The following is a 17,481-nucleotide window of genomic DNA, read 5'->3' as shown; positions in this document are numbered from 1 at the left end:
AGAGAGAGAGAGAGAGAGAGAGAGAGAGAGAAGCAGGGAGGGAGGGAGGGAGGGAGAGAGATACGTAGCAGCATCCCTCCAGCACCTCAGCCCTGACAGCCACAGCCAATCAACTGGCAGCGCTGCCATCAGCAGCAGCAGCACCAACAGGACTGAGCGCTTCACTAGCTGCTCTTAAAGGGGCCGCGACAGCTCAACCTCATTGCTGCCAGCATTGGGTGAAAAGGTACGGCTTCACAAATCAAGGCACAATAAAAATATTGTATTTATCTATTTCCTCAATATAAAGGTCAGGAAGTAGTAGTCCGCAGTTTGTCAATGCCAACCCTAATCCACTAATTATGAGTCTAATTCATGTTTTTCATCAGACCAATGCAGCAAAGACCCACTACAGTCAGAAAACCTGTCCCTCCGACTGGTCACTGGTCACCTCCACGGTCATCTCTAGTTCAGACACAGACTTAACTTTCTCGTTCTTGTGCGAGTGAGTGGCAACCCCGGGCTCTGTGTCACAGCACACGTCTGTTTATAATCTCACAATAGAAGCAGGTGCAGAAGATGAAAATCCTTTTTTCTCCTGGGTCTATAGTATCACTAGACCTGCCACTCAACAGTGACGCCTTTGAATCATGCTTTACATTGCTCTCTACCAGTCCCTGAAATTAACACTATAAAAAGGGAAAGGGGCAGGTGGTCAAAAAAGTTAACTTGAAGCCTTGCTTTCTACCGATCTTCCTTTTTTTGTATTACTACTGGTAAAGCAGCACTGCTCTTGAATTCCTTTTATTGTTAAGTCCTGCCCATGTGCAGTACTGAGTCAAAAATAAGCTCTGTGAGAGAAAACTGCACTCCTAAAGCCTTGTTTAAGAACCATAGGGGAAATATTTTATGTTCACAATGATGACATCAACACATGTGTACAAAACCAACGAGATTACACGCTTGGGCTTTCGAGTGGGTGGAGGAAGAGATTGAGAGCGAGAACGTGTGAGGGGGAAAAAGAGAGAAGAAAAGACTATATGGCTTTCATGTATCTGTGGCAGTTATATTTTCAGTAATGTGAATGGACTGCCTGTGAACCCTTTTGCATGCGTATAAATTTGTGGGATGATCACAGCTAGATTTAAAACACCCTGACATTGAGGGTGAAGGTTTATTTTTTAGAGACATAAGAGGGAATGTTCCAGTGTCGCCATTAAAACCCTGCATATATGCATTATTAATGAAATGTGATGGGGAACAGAGCTGGGTGTGTCTGCATGGGGAAAGAGTACATTTGTACATATACATGTCTGCATGTTACTGTGCTTATACACAAATGCCTTTTCAGTGTTTTGAATAACATTTAGACATAGTGCCTTTAAATTGTATGAATATTAATGTCTATCTATGCAACCTTCCTGTAAAATTGAGCAGGATTTTGGGGAGAGGGCGCATTGCATAGCGTTGCAGCTCTACCAGGAGGCACAAACAGCAGGCTCAGTGACACAAAATTACTATAACACTAACTCACTTTATATAAATATAATATACACATAAAATGTCACTATAACATACAGGGATATGCCAAGCACAGAGCAAAAAGAGGAGAAAACTTTGGCATTTTTAAACAAGAGACTAGAAACCACTAAAAGCCTCAAGTTACATTGCTGGATGCAGCCACAAACCCCGCTGAAGCCAATCAGAGCGGTGAGGCGGGGCTTCGAGGCAGCGCCTTGAAAGGACGATGTAAGCATATTGATCACAGCACACATGACCGAGCACATGTTGCAACCATCCTTCCCTAGCCTCACTCTGTCCCTCTTATAAACTGTCCACATTGCATTTACCACACAAAGGGGTTGCAGTTAAAAAAAAAAAAGAAATAACACATGCTGTGCAGCACACAAAATGAGGTAATGACAAGCAGGGTACACAAAATAAATAAATAGAAAGATCCCCTGCACTGAAGGAACACAGATATGTCATCTGTATGGTTGGTGTACACACACACACACACACACACACACACACACACACACACACACACACACACACCACCACACCACACACAACACACACACACACACACACACACACACACACACACACACACACACACACACAAATCACATTAGAGCTATTGCAGGAAAGAAAAGGTCCTAAAGATTAATATATGTCATATAAGATCCAATTTTGCAGTGTAACTTTGTGGATAAAAACATCTAGATTATCCGTTTTGATCTTTCCTTTGTGTTTTAAACAATAAAACATGCAATGTTTAACTTCTTTTGCTAGAGTGGTAAACATTTCAGGAGAATGCTGATAATATGAAATATAGGCAACTAACTTTTAAAATGGGCATAAAACCCACGTCACAATTTAGTGTAATGAAAGACCATAACCCTACCATAAATACAACCTTTGTGCAGATTATGTTACATTTTTGTTGTGACTGTGTAGCCACAGGTTTTGTTGGACTCAATTACACCATTATTTTTCAGGTTGTCGTTTGGAGTGTCCTTGTATTAGATTACATGATATTTTCAAATTTAAGCTGCAGTTTATAACATAATAAAACTGTCACCTATATAAGATTATTTTTCCATTTGTGACACAGTGCCAAGTAGAAAAAGCAATATTCAGTTACTGGCATTTCTTTAGTGGGTAGATATAAATACTAGAGGCGGGAAAATGTAAAACCAAAGAAATGTAGCAGTCTTTTGGTTTATCTTCAATCGTGTGGACAAAGATGTTCCATTTTCTAAGATTAGTGAAAAATATTTTGTCATAATAACTAAAACCACAAATTGTCACAAACACCGGAAGAACACTGCGCAGCAGGGTATGATTGAACCGTTTACCCTCTGACTCTTACAAAATTAATCTTTCTTTGAGAAAATACAATAAGAACAACTTGGCTTTAGTAGACCCAGAAGAATAGCAATCTTGTCGGACTAATTTCAGATCAATTTAAAGGAAATATAAAAAAAACAGACATTAACCACGTGTCCATGCAAAAATATATACTGTATATATATATATATATATGAGTGATTGATGTTTGTGTGTGTGCAGTCCTTGAAAAATATTGTTCCCAATTAAACAGCTTAGATTGAAAAGGAGTGGATCAACGGCATCAGGTGATTTATCTTGTGAAATGAAAGCGGTAACCTCTGACCTGCTGTTGACAGATGAAAAAGAAGGGCCTGTGATTTATGGCAAAAACGAGGAGATTATCCTTCACTTTTGAACAGAGATGCTTCCCCACTTCCACCTTGCAGCTTCCTCAACACTATCAGCTCAGCATCAGCCTGCACAGCCCTTATTACATAAACCCACCTAGACATCACACACACACACACACACACACACACACACACACACACACACACACACACACACACACACACACACACACACACACACACACACACACACACACACACACACACACACACACACACACACACACACACACACACACTATTGTAATGAGCATTACAACCCCCAACCACAGCACACACCATGTATTGAGCTTTTCAGTCATTTCTAGGCATTTCTCAGAGAAGCTATGTGACTACTCCTTTGTCACCTGACCGGATGCAGCACCATGAAAGGACAGTCGGTAGTGAGGCAGTCTTAAAGAGGCAGCTCCATATCAACACGTACTAAGCTGCTCTACTGTAGCCTTAACTAACTGCAAGAGGGGGGTGAGGAGGAAAGTCTTAAAAGTCTCACTCAGGCATCACTGCATCTTAGCAGAATTCACTTGTTTCTTCTACTAACAGCAAATATTGAAAGGAATAAATCTTTAGGAGAGTTCTTACACCGTTCAATGAATCATAGCTCTGTGTAAAAGTGTGATGATGCTCTCATAGCGATGCAGATGCACAAAACCATGGCTACACGGCTAAAACTCCTATTAATAGGCCTTAGTGGCAGAAAACAGCTGCTCCACCACACACACACCAAACACTGCATCTCCAACTGATGGAATAATAAGAGAGAGAAGCATGCACATTGAACAAAATGAAGAGTGGAGGGAAATGAGGAACACAAGATGGCAAGAGTGGGAGATTATATCAGAGCTGCATGGCTAAGGTACAACGTATGGCGTAGACTTTGTACAAGCATAAAAAGACATAAGCAGAAAGAGAGATAGTTATGGAATGGGATCCAAGTAGGAGGTTAAGAGATGAGCTGAAAACCAAGGAAGCTGAATGCAGTTGATAAAATACGATGAAGGTGCTGTAGGTCCACGACAGATGCCATAACTGAGGAGAATCAAAGCTAAGGTGATTTATGTGTGGGCAGAAATGCGATGACTAGAGGGGGCATTACTGAAGCATGGTGCTGAACAGAAGGGGGAGTAAAAATAGAGAGAAGAAAAGAGAGAGATGCAGAGAAAACAACAAAATGCTTATGTGTCCCTAAGTGCATAGGAATGCAAAATAAACTCTGTGTAATTAGCCATTCACCTTGTCACAGAGAGCCATGCATGTGAAATCAGTGTGCTTGCTGAGTGTGCATCATCACGATTGTGCTCAATACGTGTATGGTGTGAAAAGCAGAGCAGAAAGAGAGAGTGAGAGTTAAAATTTAAAAAAAAACAAAGACACAAATTAAAAGAGGAATGGAAAAGACAGGATGAAAAACAGAGAAGCGAGGAGAGAGATAGGCAGAGTCAGAGCAATCTGTAGGGATGCAGGCGGGGGAGGAATGTGGTTTCCATGGCAACCCGAGGAAGGCTGAGCTCTGGGTGTCCGTTCCAGCTCTGCACTGCACCGGCCCTCGCCTCTCAGCCGCCTTGCTCTCTCTCTCCAGTCTGCCTCACTATATCTTTCTCTCTACACCCCCCTTCTCTCACTCTCTCTCTTTTTCACTTCAGTTCCCTGTGCCTCCTCAGCTCCCTAACCTCCTCCTTCATGTGATAGGAGTCTCACACACACACACACACACACACACACACACACACACACACACACACACACACACACACACACACATCCGTGTTATTCAGAGTCAACCTGTACTGTCACCATATCCTTATGCAAACATTATCATACAAGCACAATTAATCCATGTGCTCACAGCCAGCATCTCCGTCTCTTTTACCCCATCCAAACCCCCTGATTATAACCCCACCCATTGCACTAGTTCTGGGCTCAGCTGAAAAGCCAACGCCTGCGGCCACTGTGCTACCATGTGCCACTGGCTGTGTTGTAATGGGAAAGGCATGTGAACACAAGGGCTTTTAAAAATGCTTAGGACCACGGCTAGCCTATGAGACATATCTCTATCAAGTCTTCTCATCTAATTCTTAAAGAAATTGTTTGTCATTTTGGGAAATATGCTTATTGCCAAGAATTAGATGAGAAGATGGATACCAACCACACTCTCATCTCTCTGTGCTAGAGCCAACATGCGGTGAGCTTAGCTTAGCATAAAGACTGGAAACAGGGTGACACAGCTAGCCAATGGCAACCACATAAGAGTATGAGGATCTCTAAAGCTCACTTTTTAAACACATTATATTAGTATTAAAAGAAAGAAATAGCACATAACCCCTTATGAATTTCAATCAATAATTTTTATCTAAAGATCTGTATGAGCATAATAGATGTAATTTTCATTGTAGGTATTGAAATACTGAATAGAAAGAAAAGTGTATAAGAAAGTGTAGAAGAAAGTGTATATATTTCTTGATGAAGCATGAAATATTAACACCACAATAATCAACACAGATTATTAACATATTCCATTAAACTGGTCACACAAATCCCTAGAAATCAATTCCTGTACTCCTTAAACTGCTTTGTGATTTAGCATTCATGTCTCATCAATACATTTTTTAAAAAGGTCATCAACCTTTATGAACAGTAACAAATGTTTCATGATGCATGCTAAGGCACTTCTGTGATGCCTCAGTAAACTGTCATGGTGAATGCGTAATCATCACATCATCAGGCTCATTAGTATTCGCTTATATTAGCAGCAGCTGCCTTTTCTAAAGCCTGAATAGAATCCCTGAGGACAAGTTGTGTTCAAGAGACCCCTAGCAAATTCATGTTTTCTTTGCTTTACTCACCTTTGGCACGTCGACATGAGATAGAGTCACCAGGCCAGAAACTCGCTCCACTTTGTGGGGGCTCCTCCTGCTGGTCACTCGCACCCGAGACACACCCTCCTCCTCCTCCTCCTCCTCCTCCTGAGTGAAGAGTGAATCAAATCTTATTTTTAAAAAATAAACTCCTCCAACAATGATCAGGACATTCTCGTGGACACCAAAGATGACAATCATCCCCGTCTTGAAAGGAGTAGAGAAATGACCTCATTTGCTTTCTTGCTGAGAGTTACTGTAGCTTAGACGTCACTCTTGTAGGATAGAGTCACAGCAGCAAACACAATATTTTTCTTACAGGTGGTTAAAAGAGTCTTTAAGGATTCTTGAAATAACTTCATAAAAGCCATGAGGGTAAAATCAAGATGCTTAGATCTGTAACTCGGATGTAATATTACTACATGAAAATATTAAGCTAGAACCAGCAGGCACTTAGCTTAGCATATAGACTGAAAGCAAGAAGAAATACCTAGCCTAGCTCTGTCTAAAGGTTTGAAAAATCTGCCTACCAGCGCCTCTAAAGCTCCCTTCTTAAAACATTATCCTTTATTTGTTTTTAAGATAATTTGTGGTTTCACAGAGGGTAACGTAATGGGGTTATCTCTTGGTCTGAACTGCGCCAGGCTAGTTTCCCGTTTCAGTCTTTATGCTAAGTTAAGCTACTGTAACTAGCTGCTAACTCTAGCTTCATGTGTAGCGCACACAAATGAGAGTGATATCAATCTTCCCATCTAACTGTCGGCAAGCAAGAGAGTAAGCTTAATTCCCAAAATGTTGAACCATTCTATTAGTGTTATTTGTGGGTTGTCAACAATTAGCATTAAAGAACAGAGAGGAGCTAGTCCAAAAAATACATAAATAAAAGCATGGTTAAAGAAATTGTACAGTAGTAAAAGTTGAGAACCCTTGTAAAATCAAAATTTTCAGAATAACACACCAACACCTTGCTAGAGCCTGCTAGAGCGGCACAGAACTGGACCAGATGGTTTACTCCATGTCATATTTCTTATATACCAATATAGCCAATATACACAAAGTCTACAGCACCTGGCATTCACTGAGTTAATTCCCACAGTTTTGACCACACATAACCTCAACTGACAGCAGAGGGCAGCCTATAGAGCGGGACGTCAGTAGTGCAAACTTCAAAACAAATGAATAAAAACATTACAGCAGCCCAAATATATTCCAACAGATCGTGTCCACTCTCTCAGCTGATACCTACTATTTAAAATGATGCTCAATTTTTGCAATCTTTGACGGCTCCATTTCCACAAGGCAGCCGGCTCTGTCTAACAGCGGCAGGAGTATGCCCTCTGCACTGTGCACTCACACTTACACGCTCACATACACTTACAAAATTGTGCATATGTATTTGAAAAATGTCATTCTTTAAAAAAAAATGTATTACATTTTTCAGTTTCTCCTTACACACTACTTTCTTAGTTATTCCAGGATTACAGAATAAAAAAAGGTTCTTGAAAATTAAAACATTATTATTATGAAATCAACCACTCTACTAAAAACAGCTTCTTCGCTCACTGTTTCTTTCCTTTCTTTTTCAAAGGAGCTATTCTCCACTCTCACCTGCTACTCTGCACCAAATCAGGGAATTTGCAGACTCATTTACTTTCCTTCCCATCCTCCACTCAGGTGACAACATGGCTAGAATACTGATGAGCACCTCACTCGTGTCCATTAAGCAGTTCTCAAACTTCCCCTTCCCCTCTCTCTCCTTCTCTCCCTCTCTCTCCAGGATTGTGCCTGGGCCCCACAAGCAGCTAGGATCCAGAGGGGGAAGGATGTGAGGAAGGATCAGGAGCCATGCTGAACTGAATTAGAAGCTCAACAGGGTGGATCACAGAATACACAGAGAGGAGCTTATGAAGGCAGAGTCAAGTTTAAACCACAGTCATAGTTTGTGGGTTTTCTATTGTATTGACAGATTGTGAACATGTGGCACTACAACTGACCGTAAGCGTTTCAGCATGAAGGAAGTGTACCGACTCTATTTTTCTTGTCTTTTAACTTCCTGTCTTTACAGGAAGAAGGAATATGTCACGCTGTGTGGCTTGACATTTGGTGCTTGTCATCAATTTCACCTGCATTTCATCAAATATATGACCAGTTTTATAATACAACATACAGTCTGAGCGACTGACAGATCTGAACGAACATGACAGATTTTATTCTGACAAACCTCAACTGGTTATTACATAGAGGCGCTTATTAGTTCAGTTCTCCCGCACAGCTCGGAGATCAAATTGTCATGGATTAATAGTTAGCAAAGGAATTAGACAAATGGTTAAAATGATTCGCTAAATGTATAAATGGCTGAGATAGATATCTTAAAGTAAGGATATTGTTAAAATTACATGGTAAATCATTTTTGCTAGCTAAATGTAATTGGTAAATAGTTGAAAGAGTCAGCCACTGCCTAAGTAGAGTGAAAGCAAAATGATCTAAACCTTCAATCAATTGTATAACAATATTGGAGCCAGGTAATTCTTAGGATAGTATTCAACCTAAATAATCCACAAATATTGACTTTTATAAAATGAATTGTGAAAACACATGATGAAGGTGTTCTTCTGACAAAGAAAGGAGCCACTGGACTAATCCTTCATGTTAGTGCTCATTTTTCATGCTTGCAAATACTTAATTGTTTTTATATCAGAAAATAGATTGTTGATACTATGTTATTTACAGAACGCATTAGAATCCTTTCTGTTGAAAATAATGTCACTCACTCAAGCTTTAAGTGTTGAGTCAACATAGTCTTTTGCTCTAGAGCGTCTATTTAAATGACAAGTCTTTTGTAGTTCCCCTGTTCAACTGGCCGTACTTAATCCAGTTTAGACTTAGCACATAAATTTCACAAACATATTGCCATTAAGTGATTGACTGGAGGGAGGGGCTGTTAAGCACAAAGTAATAATATTAGATTAAAGTTTTCATCTCTTGAATTGCGCAATTTTAACTATTACTTTTATACTATAGGCCTAACATCCACTGAAAAGGGGTTTGCACTATACTTGACGTGCACATCAGGTGCATATTTGCAAGAATTGATTTATTGAGCTATGTATGGACCATCAACCAAACGCGCAGGGTGGATCAGTCAAATGTTATTCCACATCCTCCTGCTACAGATTTCACCCTGTTTACAGAAAAGTGGATCAGAAAGGTGACGCCCCTAACCTAATGGTTGACGTCACATTCACTGTAACAATTAGTGACCAATTAGAAGGTTTCATTGAGAACAAATAATCATTATTGAGTGACAGTAGCTCAGTCCCCAAGGAGTTGGGTTTGGGAACTGGAGGGTCGCTGCTTCAAGTCCCTGTACTGACCAAAGTACGGAGTGTGGATCGGTAGCTGGAGAGATGCCACTTCACCTCTTGGGCACTGCCAGGTGCCCTTGAGCAAGGCACCGTACCCCCCCCCCAACCGCATCAGGAAAGTAGCGCTGGTCGTAGCTGGCGCCCACTCACTCGAACGTAGTAGGAGAAGAAGCCGAGCGGAGAAGAACAGGGGGACACGACACCAGGGCGAGAAACGGGTCACGCGAAGACCGGCAGAGAAAATCTTGTAGCCGTAGGAGGAGTCGGAGAGAGAGCAGGGGTGGGGGAAGGATGAGGGCATGGTCGGGGGAAAAGGAGGTCAGGCCGTGGAGTATGATTACTAACAGAGTGTAATTTGTATTTCCCCACTGGGATCAATAAACAGTATACATTATATTATTTACAATGTCAGTCTGGCATCAGAAGGTTCAAAATGATCAGACAGAAAATGAAAGTACCGTGGACAAACCCAAAGCACAAGCACAAACAGGAAACAAGAACTTACTATAAAAGACATAGTTTGTCTCTTACGTTAACAAAGACAACCACCTGGGTGTCTTGGTGGCCCCCTGGTCAAACGTGAGTACCATAATCCGCATGGGGCCAGGGACCTGTGTTACACATTGTAAGTTCTTCCCCCCCCCCCCCCCCCCCCCCCTCCCCCCCCCCTGTTTCTTTTTTCTCCCTACGCTAAATTAAAACAAAGAAGGCCTAAAGTGTAATATTTGAGCTTTAGAGCACACTGCATGTCTCTAGATACATTTCAGCTTGCTGAAGAGCTTGTGTGACACATTAAAACAAAAGCTTTAAAACCAATTTCTAATGGTCTCTTTTCACCTCTGTGAGTATTTGGAGTTGACAGTGAATGGTTGAATTCCAACACTACCAAGGATCTAATCTTCTAAAGCAGGAGCCTTCAACATTTTTTAAGCCAAGGACCCCTTAACTGAAAGAGACACAGAGCAGGGACCCCCTACTACATATATTGTACAAAATTAAATTGCATATTAAACTGGACCCAGAATAATCTTTTATGCATAGAATACTAATCTATTAAAATAATTGGCATGAGTGAATCCTTAGGATGAACTGTATCTGTGGATTGCCTTAGTGACTACGGCCAGAAAGCCTATCATCAGTGGGGATCTATATTTGCTAATAATATGCTGGATTCATGTTAGGACTTTTTTTTTTTTTTTTAAACCTTCAAAAATTAACAATAATTTGGAGGCCCCCTGCATTGACTCTGAGGACCCCCTGTTGAAGATCCCTACTCTAAAGGCAAGGTAAGGGCTTATTCCTATTTCTGTGGTAGGAGGGTATATTTGTAAGAAACTGCTAATATTACATCAATAAACTGTTGCACACTTACACGCCTCTAACTAAATTGACCTCTAAATAAATTTAATACAGTCCAATACTGGACTTCATAGAGTACATTAACCAGTCAAATCACACTTGGTCTCCTCTGGATAATAAAAGAGAACAGTAAGCGGTAGAAAATGGCCTGTTGCTTTTCCTCTTAGAATAAGGGTCTTTAAGGCTTCTTTCAGGCCCACATAATTTGATTAAATTAGTCTGATGAGTCAGTGGAAGAATCCAGTTTGTTAATTCAAAAGGGATCAAAGCTGGCCATTGTGCCTGAATTCCAGTTTTAAAAATTACATTTTAAATGTGTGCTAAAATTGAAATCCATTTTTTTTTGGCATCAAAATTCCGCACGTACACTAATGTTGCGTGACTGTGAGTGCAGACAAATAACCAGACACAAACACACACACACGCACACACATCAAGCAGAAGCGTTTTCCTAATCTCTGCTCAAAAACAAGCAAAGGATCATTCAGTTAATGGGCTATAGAAGTCAGCCAAAGATCAATTTCATTAACATTTTGGCAAAGCTGAAGGAAAGTTATGAGGCAATATTAAATCATGCAAATGACATGAAGTCAGGGGTTCCTACCCATCCAAAGGCTGTTAGGAGATCAGTGACATGGGTTGGGCAAAATTAGTCATACTCTAAACCACTGTGTGGACTTTGTGAAGCTCCTCGGTTATATGAATCTGGTTTAAATCGCCACAAAATGTAGCTTTTCTCTCGTCAATTCAGTTGTTGAATTGTGTGTCCTACACTAAAAATATTCTAAATAACCATGTGACTGCAAGCACTTGTTATAATAAAAGAACTGCCTGACTTAATGAGAGCCGCCCATTGATGAGCGAATGCTAATCAGAGCTCTTTTGCGTCGGTCTACTTTCCTTTTCTCCCCTCTACCCCGGTTTCTCCTCCCTGACACTAACTCACCAGGTTACAGTCATAGCCAGCGTGACTCATGATAACATTTTCTGCGTGTAGGAGTGCGAGGGACACGGGTAGTGACACCTGGTGTTGGCTGCAGAGTATCCTTTTTGCGCAGCCAAGGAGGCAAAGCACAGCACACAGCAGCACGTGTGACGCCAGATACAATGTAAACATTAAGCATATTTTCTCCAATCTATAGTATGAAGAAGGAAAATTACCTCCCACGCATCCTGCCTGCTGTCTTCTTTCACAACAGTTTTTTCTGTGTTCAGTTGCAAGGTCACCTCGTAACACTCTTGAATATCTGTGAGAAAAAAAGAAAAGAGCTTTTTTTTCCTTTACTTGGATAATTACAAACAGCTGTTTGTGTTTTTTTGTTTGTTTCTTTATCTCTTGTTCATAACTTCTCAGCCTTCTCTTTGGTTGAGCAAAAGAATGCAGCGATCAATCACGGACACATCGGGAGATGTTTTCCTCAGTGGTGCACTGGGGGAAAACGTGGGGGTGGGAGTTGTCTGTTTCGCTTTGCAAGCGCTCTTCTTATCTTGTTGCTGAACAATATGACTCAGGTACTGACAGAGTAAATCCTCAACTTAGTGTCTAAAAGGCCCACATTATAATATGTCATTCTACCTGAACAACGTGCATCATTTTGGTTATTTTAGTTCAACATCATCATTGATCAATTACACTGCAGGTCATTTCCAGTCTCGTTGCTTTGAAGCTCCATTTTAGGGTGAGGGTACATGAGCACCTATACATGTTGAATACATGTGGACACTGCCCCCTAGTTGAGTAGCGGGCAATTCATACCCTGTAATATGCTTTGATTTGAGTGCTGTGGGAAGGGAAGTTGGTTTTTATAAAAAACTATTTCCTGAATTTTCACATTATTATTATGTTATTATACATGTTATTTTAGTATGTTATTACATAATGTTGTTATATATTGTAATGTTATATATATATATATATATATATATATGTATTCATATATATATATATATATATATATAAATACTTAATAACATGCCATATGGTGAATCTAAAGGTGTAAAAGCAGAAATAATATTGACAAGAAAACCAGACTAAGAGTCTAAAGCCATCAGCGTGCTAACACGCTAACAAAGACAAAGCTAACTGGTGTTGCAATGCCTGTGTTTATTTAGCAGGTATAACTTTAAACCCATTCCCAATCTTAGTTTAGCGTTAACATACTAACGTGCTTTTCTTTCCTAAGTAACACAAAATACTACGAGAGTAACATTATTTGCTGACATCTCAGTGTGTCTTTTAAAGTTTTTCCTTTTCTTTTTACTCCTCCATTCTCCTCCCTTCTCATCTCCACTCATTGCCTCTTGGCTCATTACACGCCCATGTTCTGTGGTCACCTATTGAGTGGCAGCCATTTGATGAGAATGCACTGGGACAACTTTGCTGATGTCACATGCAGGCCTGGTTCCTGCACTGTTGACATAAATAGGTTTTCTGGAGGGAGTTCATCAACTTCCCTAAGTTCAATGTCAGGGCAAGATGTCCCACAAGACCAATTTGAGAGACCATCTAAGGAAATCTAATATATTTAAAACATGTCTTTTATATTATTAACAATGTGAATCTTTTGTTGAAGCAGAAAGAAAGAAAGCTCAAAGAAAGCTCTGCACTCTGTGTGTGTTTGTGTGCGTATATGTTTGTGAGGCAGAGAGTCAGTATGCCCCAACTAGGTACTGTGAGAACAAAAGTGTAAGAATGGGGCATGTGACTCATCACTGTGTCTGAATGTGGAGGAGTGAAGCCATGTGTGGGCAGAGGAATTTGTTGCCCAGCTGACTAAAGAGCAATCTCACTTACACAAACTCTTATATCCATGCAGACACAACCATGCTGTAGGGCCTACCTGCATATACACACTTACGTGTACAGGCACAGACATTCACACAAATACCCACAACACTGGAAAAAATTGCTATACATAGGGTCCAAAAAACTTGTTGGTCTATCTGCCAATGACTGGTAAACTGAAATAAAATGTACCTGCAAAAAATATTTTTCAACCGGCCAAAAAACTGAACAAGATACAGTGTCATTAAAAACACTGCAGCTCATTGTTTCACTGTCATAAAAAAAGCTGATCTCTCCCCACACCCTTATCTGTAGAGCTAGCCAGCTGCTGTAGCTGGAAATGAGCGTGTTGAGAACAGAAACAGTAAAGTTGCAGGCTGTAAAACTAAAAACAATGAGCTGAAGCTAAAAAGCTATGTAAGGCTGAGGAGAACTGTCAAGCCAGGCAATAACCCTCTGTGGGTTCATCCCTATGATTGACACCTTTTCACATTTATTAAGTCATTTGACACATTGGTCATATAACGAAAGTAAGTTCAGCTTCAAATGTTGCATCTGTCTTGCTGGATTTGCTCTTCGCACCCCGGACGCCTGGCTTACTTTCTTGCATCTTGCATCTATTCCTGGCAGAAGTAGCAAAACCGAGAAAACTGCTCAATCAGGTCTTGAAGAAATTTGAGATCAGGATTCACAGTCGCTCAAAACAGAGAGTTTTTGTTTTACAACTGTGACTTTCCAAAAAATCTCTAAACTGTTCCAACCCTCACAGACCATCTATTCCTGGCCATGGAACAAAACACATGATCCGGGCCTGAAGTCTCTTGCACAGTGTTTGGTGTTTTTTGCCCCCAACATCTTGTTCCAGGCAGCACAGCAATGGTTATGTTTAGGGTTGAGGTTAGCTGCCTGGAAATCTACGTTGGAGTCAAAAAACACCATTGAGTCTCTTGCACAGGACTTATTCCCCAGATCTCTTTTGATGTTGGGACTATTTTAGGATGGCCTGGTCAGGGTTCTGAGCCTTTTTGTCATAGTCATAGGGGGTTTCCTGCACCTTCTCCTTGTCTTGTGTGTGTGTGTGTGTGTGTGTTACTGCCAGCCAGGCCTCTCCTATTTGTCATGTATCTATTCAATTGGATTGAAGTCATATCTGCATTGGCTGCCTGGATGAATCATACAAAAAAGTGCCCTGGTTCTTTATATGATGATGAGCAAGCCACAGCTCACTAGAATAACACATTCACAGAAAACTAGGTCACAATTTCAAGACAGGGCAAACAATTCACCCCCTTGTCACTGCCTCGATAAATCCTTCCCCAGGCATTTAGGGTATTCTGTAATTGAATGTGTGTCTGTCTGTATGTGTGCCCCGACTCCCTGTAGCCCCCTATGCCTCCCACCACATGTTTATATGTTGGAACAAAAGGGTGGATGCACAGTTAAGGCAACCTTTGTTTGTGACTGTGCAACCATGAAGACATCCAATCAAGTGGCCAGTAACCGAACCTTCCCACACTGCATCAAACACTGTTTTACTTCCCACAGTGCATCAAAGCTAGAGAGATCTCTTAAAGACAAAAACTGTTCTGTAATGTTGGCAGATCACTGTCGTCGGAAAAATGGTAGCCTTAAATTGCAGAACCTTTTTGTTTTGTAAATTATCATCTGACTACAAACAAGTTTACAACACAGTCTGTTCTGCTCAGAAAACTCTCCACTAAAGCAACACAAAATGGTCCAAACAGAACCAGTTCACATGGCCCTGAGCATGTGAAGGCAAACACAACAGGAGAGGAAAAGAGGATGAGTAATGCTTATACAGCACTGTATTCCTATTAGTGCTGTGAACCAGCTGCTCCTCTGCTCTGCTTTCACTGATGAGAACCATATGTTGAACGAAGCCCTGTACCTGAAACACACTGACCCCAGGCATCTTCTTCCTCTACCCTCACACTCTGTGCAGATGACCCAGAGAGCCAGGCGAGTTGTTGAAGAGGCTTGGCATGACGACCAAGAGCAGTTTATTTTCCTTTCTGCCAGTTTGGCTCAGACTGAACATTCTTCATGAGGAATGCTTGGAATCCAGACTTGGTAAGCGATTCCTATCCCCTCTCTCACTTGGATAAATAATGAGGTATATTACATCTGATGTTAATAGTTATTCAATTTAAAACAGTGCAAAGCAACAAAAAAACAAAGAAATTAACTCAAACGCAACACTTTTTTTGCCCCCATTTTTCATTAGCTGAACTCAAAGATCAAAGACTTTTTCTATGTACACAAAAGGCTTATTTCTCTCAAATATTGATACTATACTATACTACAAATACTAAATCTGTGTTAGTGAGCACTTCTCCTTTGCCGAGAAAATCTATCCACCTCACAGGTGTGGCATATCAAAATTAGACAGCATGATTATTGCAAACGTGTGTTTTAGGCTGGCCACAATAAAAGGCCACTTTAAAATGTGGGTTAGGGTTAGGATGCATCTCTCTCTCTCGACCTGACTACAGTGGTCGTAACCGAGTTGATTGGGCAAATGCTCACATTCGATGGCGTCTGGCACTTTAGAGAGGTGTTTGGAGAGGTGTTTCGCTTCACGGATGAACCATAACACTAAACGTAACCTTAACCATACCATACCATACCAACACCAGATACTGACTGACATTTTAGAGTGGCCTTTTATTGTGGCCAGACTAAGGCACACCTGTGTCCAAGCTTTTGGCCTGTACTGTGTGTAGTACAGGCCAAATGTTTGGACAAACCTTCTCATTCAATGCGTTTCCTTTATTTTTATGACAAGTTACATTGTAGATTATCACTGAAGGCATCAAAACTATTATTGAACACATGGAATTATGTATTTAACAAAAACATGTGAAATAACTGAAAACATGTCTTATATTCTAGTTTCTTCAAAGTCGCCTCCCTTTGCTCTGATTTCTGCTTTGCACACTCTTGATGAGCTTCAAGAGGTAGTCACCTGAAAGGGTTTCCCAACAGTCTTGAAGGAGTTCCCAGAGATGCTCAGCACTTGTTGGCCCTTTTGCCTTTACTCTGCGGTTCAGCTCTCCCCAAACCATCTTGATTGGGTTCAGGTCCGGTGAATGCGGAGGCGCACCACTCCATCACTCTCCTTCTTGGTCAAATAGCCCTCACACAGCCTGGAGGTGTGTTTGGGGTCATTGTCCTGTTGAAAAATAAATGATGGTCCAACTAAACGCAAACCGGATGGGATGGCATGTCACTGTAGGATTCTGTGGTAGCCATGCTGGTTCAGTATGCCTTCAATTTTGAATAAATCCCCAACAGTGTCACCAGCAAAGCCCCCCCACACCATCACACCTCCTCGTCCATGCTTCACGGTGGGAACCAGGCATGTAGAATCCATCCGGTCACCTTTTCTGCTTGGCACAAAGACACGGCGGTTGGAACCAAAGATCTTAAACTTGGACTCATCAGACCAAAGCCCAGATTTCCACTGGTCTAATGTCCATTCCTTGTGTTTCTTGGCTCAAACAAATCTCTTCTGCTTGTTGCCTCTCCTTAGCAGTGGTTTCCCAGCTGCCATTTGACTCTGAAGGCCCGATTCGTGCAGTCTCCTCTTAACAGTTGTTCTATAGATGTGTCTGCTGCTAGAACTCTTTGTGGTATTCATCTGGTCTCTAATCTGAGCTGCTGTTAACTTGCGATTCTGAGGCTGGTGACTGAGATTAACTTATCCCCAGGAGAGGTGACTCTTGGTCTTCCTTTCCTGGGGCGGTCCTCATGTGAGCCAGTTTCATTGTAACGCTTGATGGTTTTTGCAACTGCACTTGGAGACACATTCAAAGTTTTCACAATTTTCCTAACTGCCTGACCGTCATTTCTTAAAGTAATAATGGCCA

The 17,481-nt window shown here is 41.1% G+C and overlaps 1 protein-coding gene across 7 annotated transcripts in view; it reads right to left on the bottom strand.

Moving 5' to 3' along the window:
- The window catches only part of dlg3 (discs, large homolog 3 (Drosophila)), an 85,519-nt gene that overhangs the window by 62,291 nt on the left and 5,747 nt on the right, over nucleotides 1-17,481 (bottom strand). For 4 of the 7 annotated variants that reach the window (XM_032528575.1, XM_032528574.1, XM_032528569.1 and 1 more), the window contains exons 3-4: nucleotides 11,968-12,053; nucleotides 6,071-6,190 (exon numbers count right to left, since the gene is read on the bottom strand). In XM_032528575.1, coding sequence (XP_032384466.1) covers nucleotides 6,071-6,190; nucleotides 11,968-12,053 — 206 coding nt within the window. The remainder of the gene's footprint in view (nucleotides 1-6,070; nucleotides 6,191-11,967; nucleotides 12,054-17,481) is intronic. The other 3 variants (XM_032528580.1, XM_032528570.1, XM_032528572.1) reach the window with 2 other exon arrangements.

Source organism: Etheostoma spectabile, chromosome 10 (assembly GCF_008692095.1).
Source record: "Etheostoma spectabile isolate EspeVRDwgs_2016 chromosome 10, UIUC_Espe_1.0, whole genome shotgun sequence".
In the NCBI taxonomy this organism is placed as follows: Eukaryota; Metazoa; Chordata; class Actinopteri; order Perciformes; family Percidae; genus Etheostoma; species Etheostoma spectabile.
Note: the sequence above shows the minus strand (reverse complement) of the source record. Positions and strands in the feature narration are given on the sequence as shown.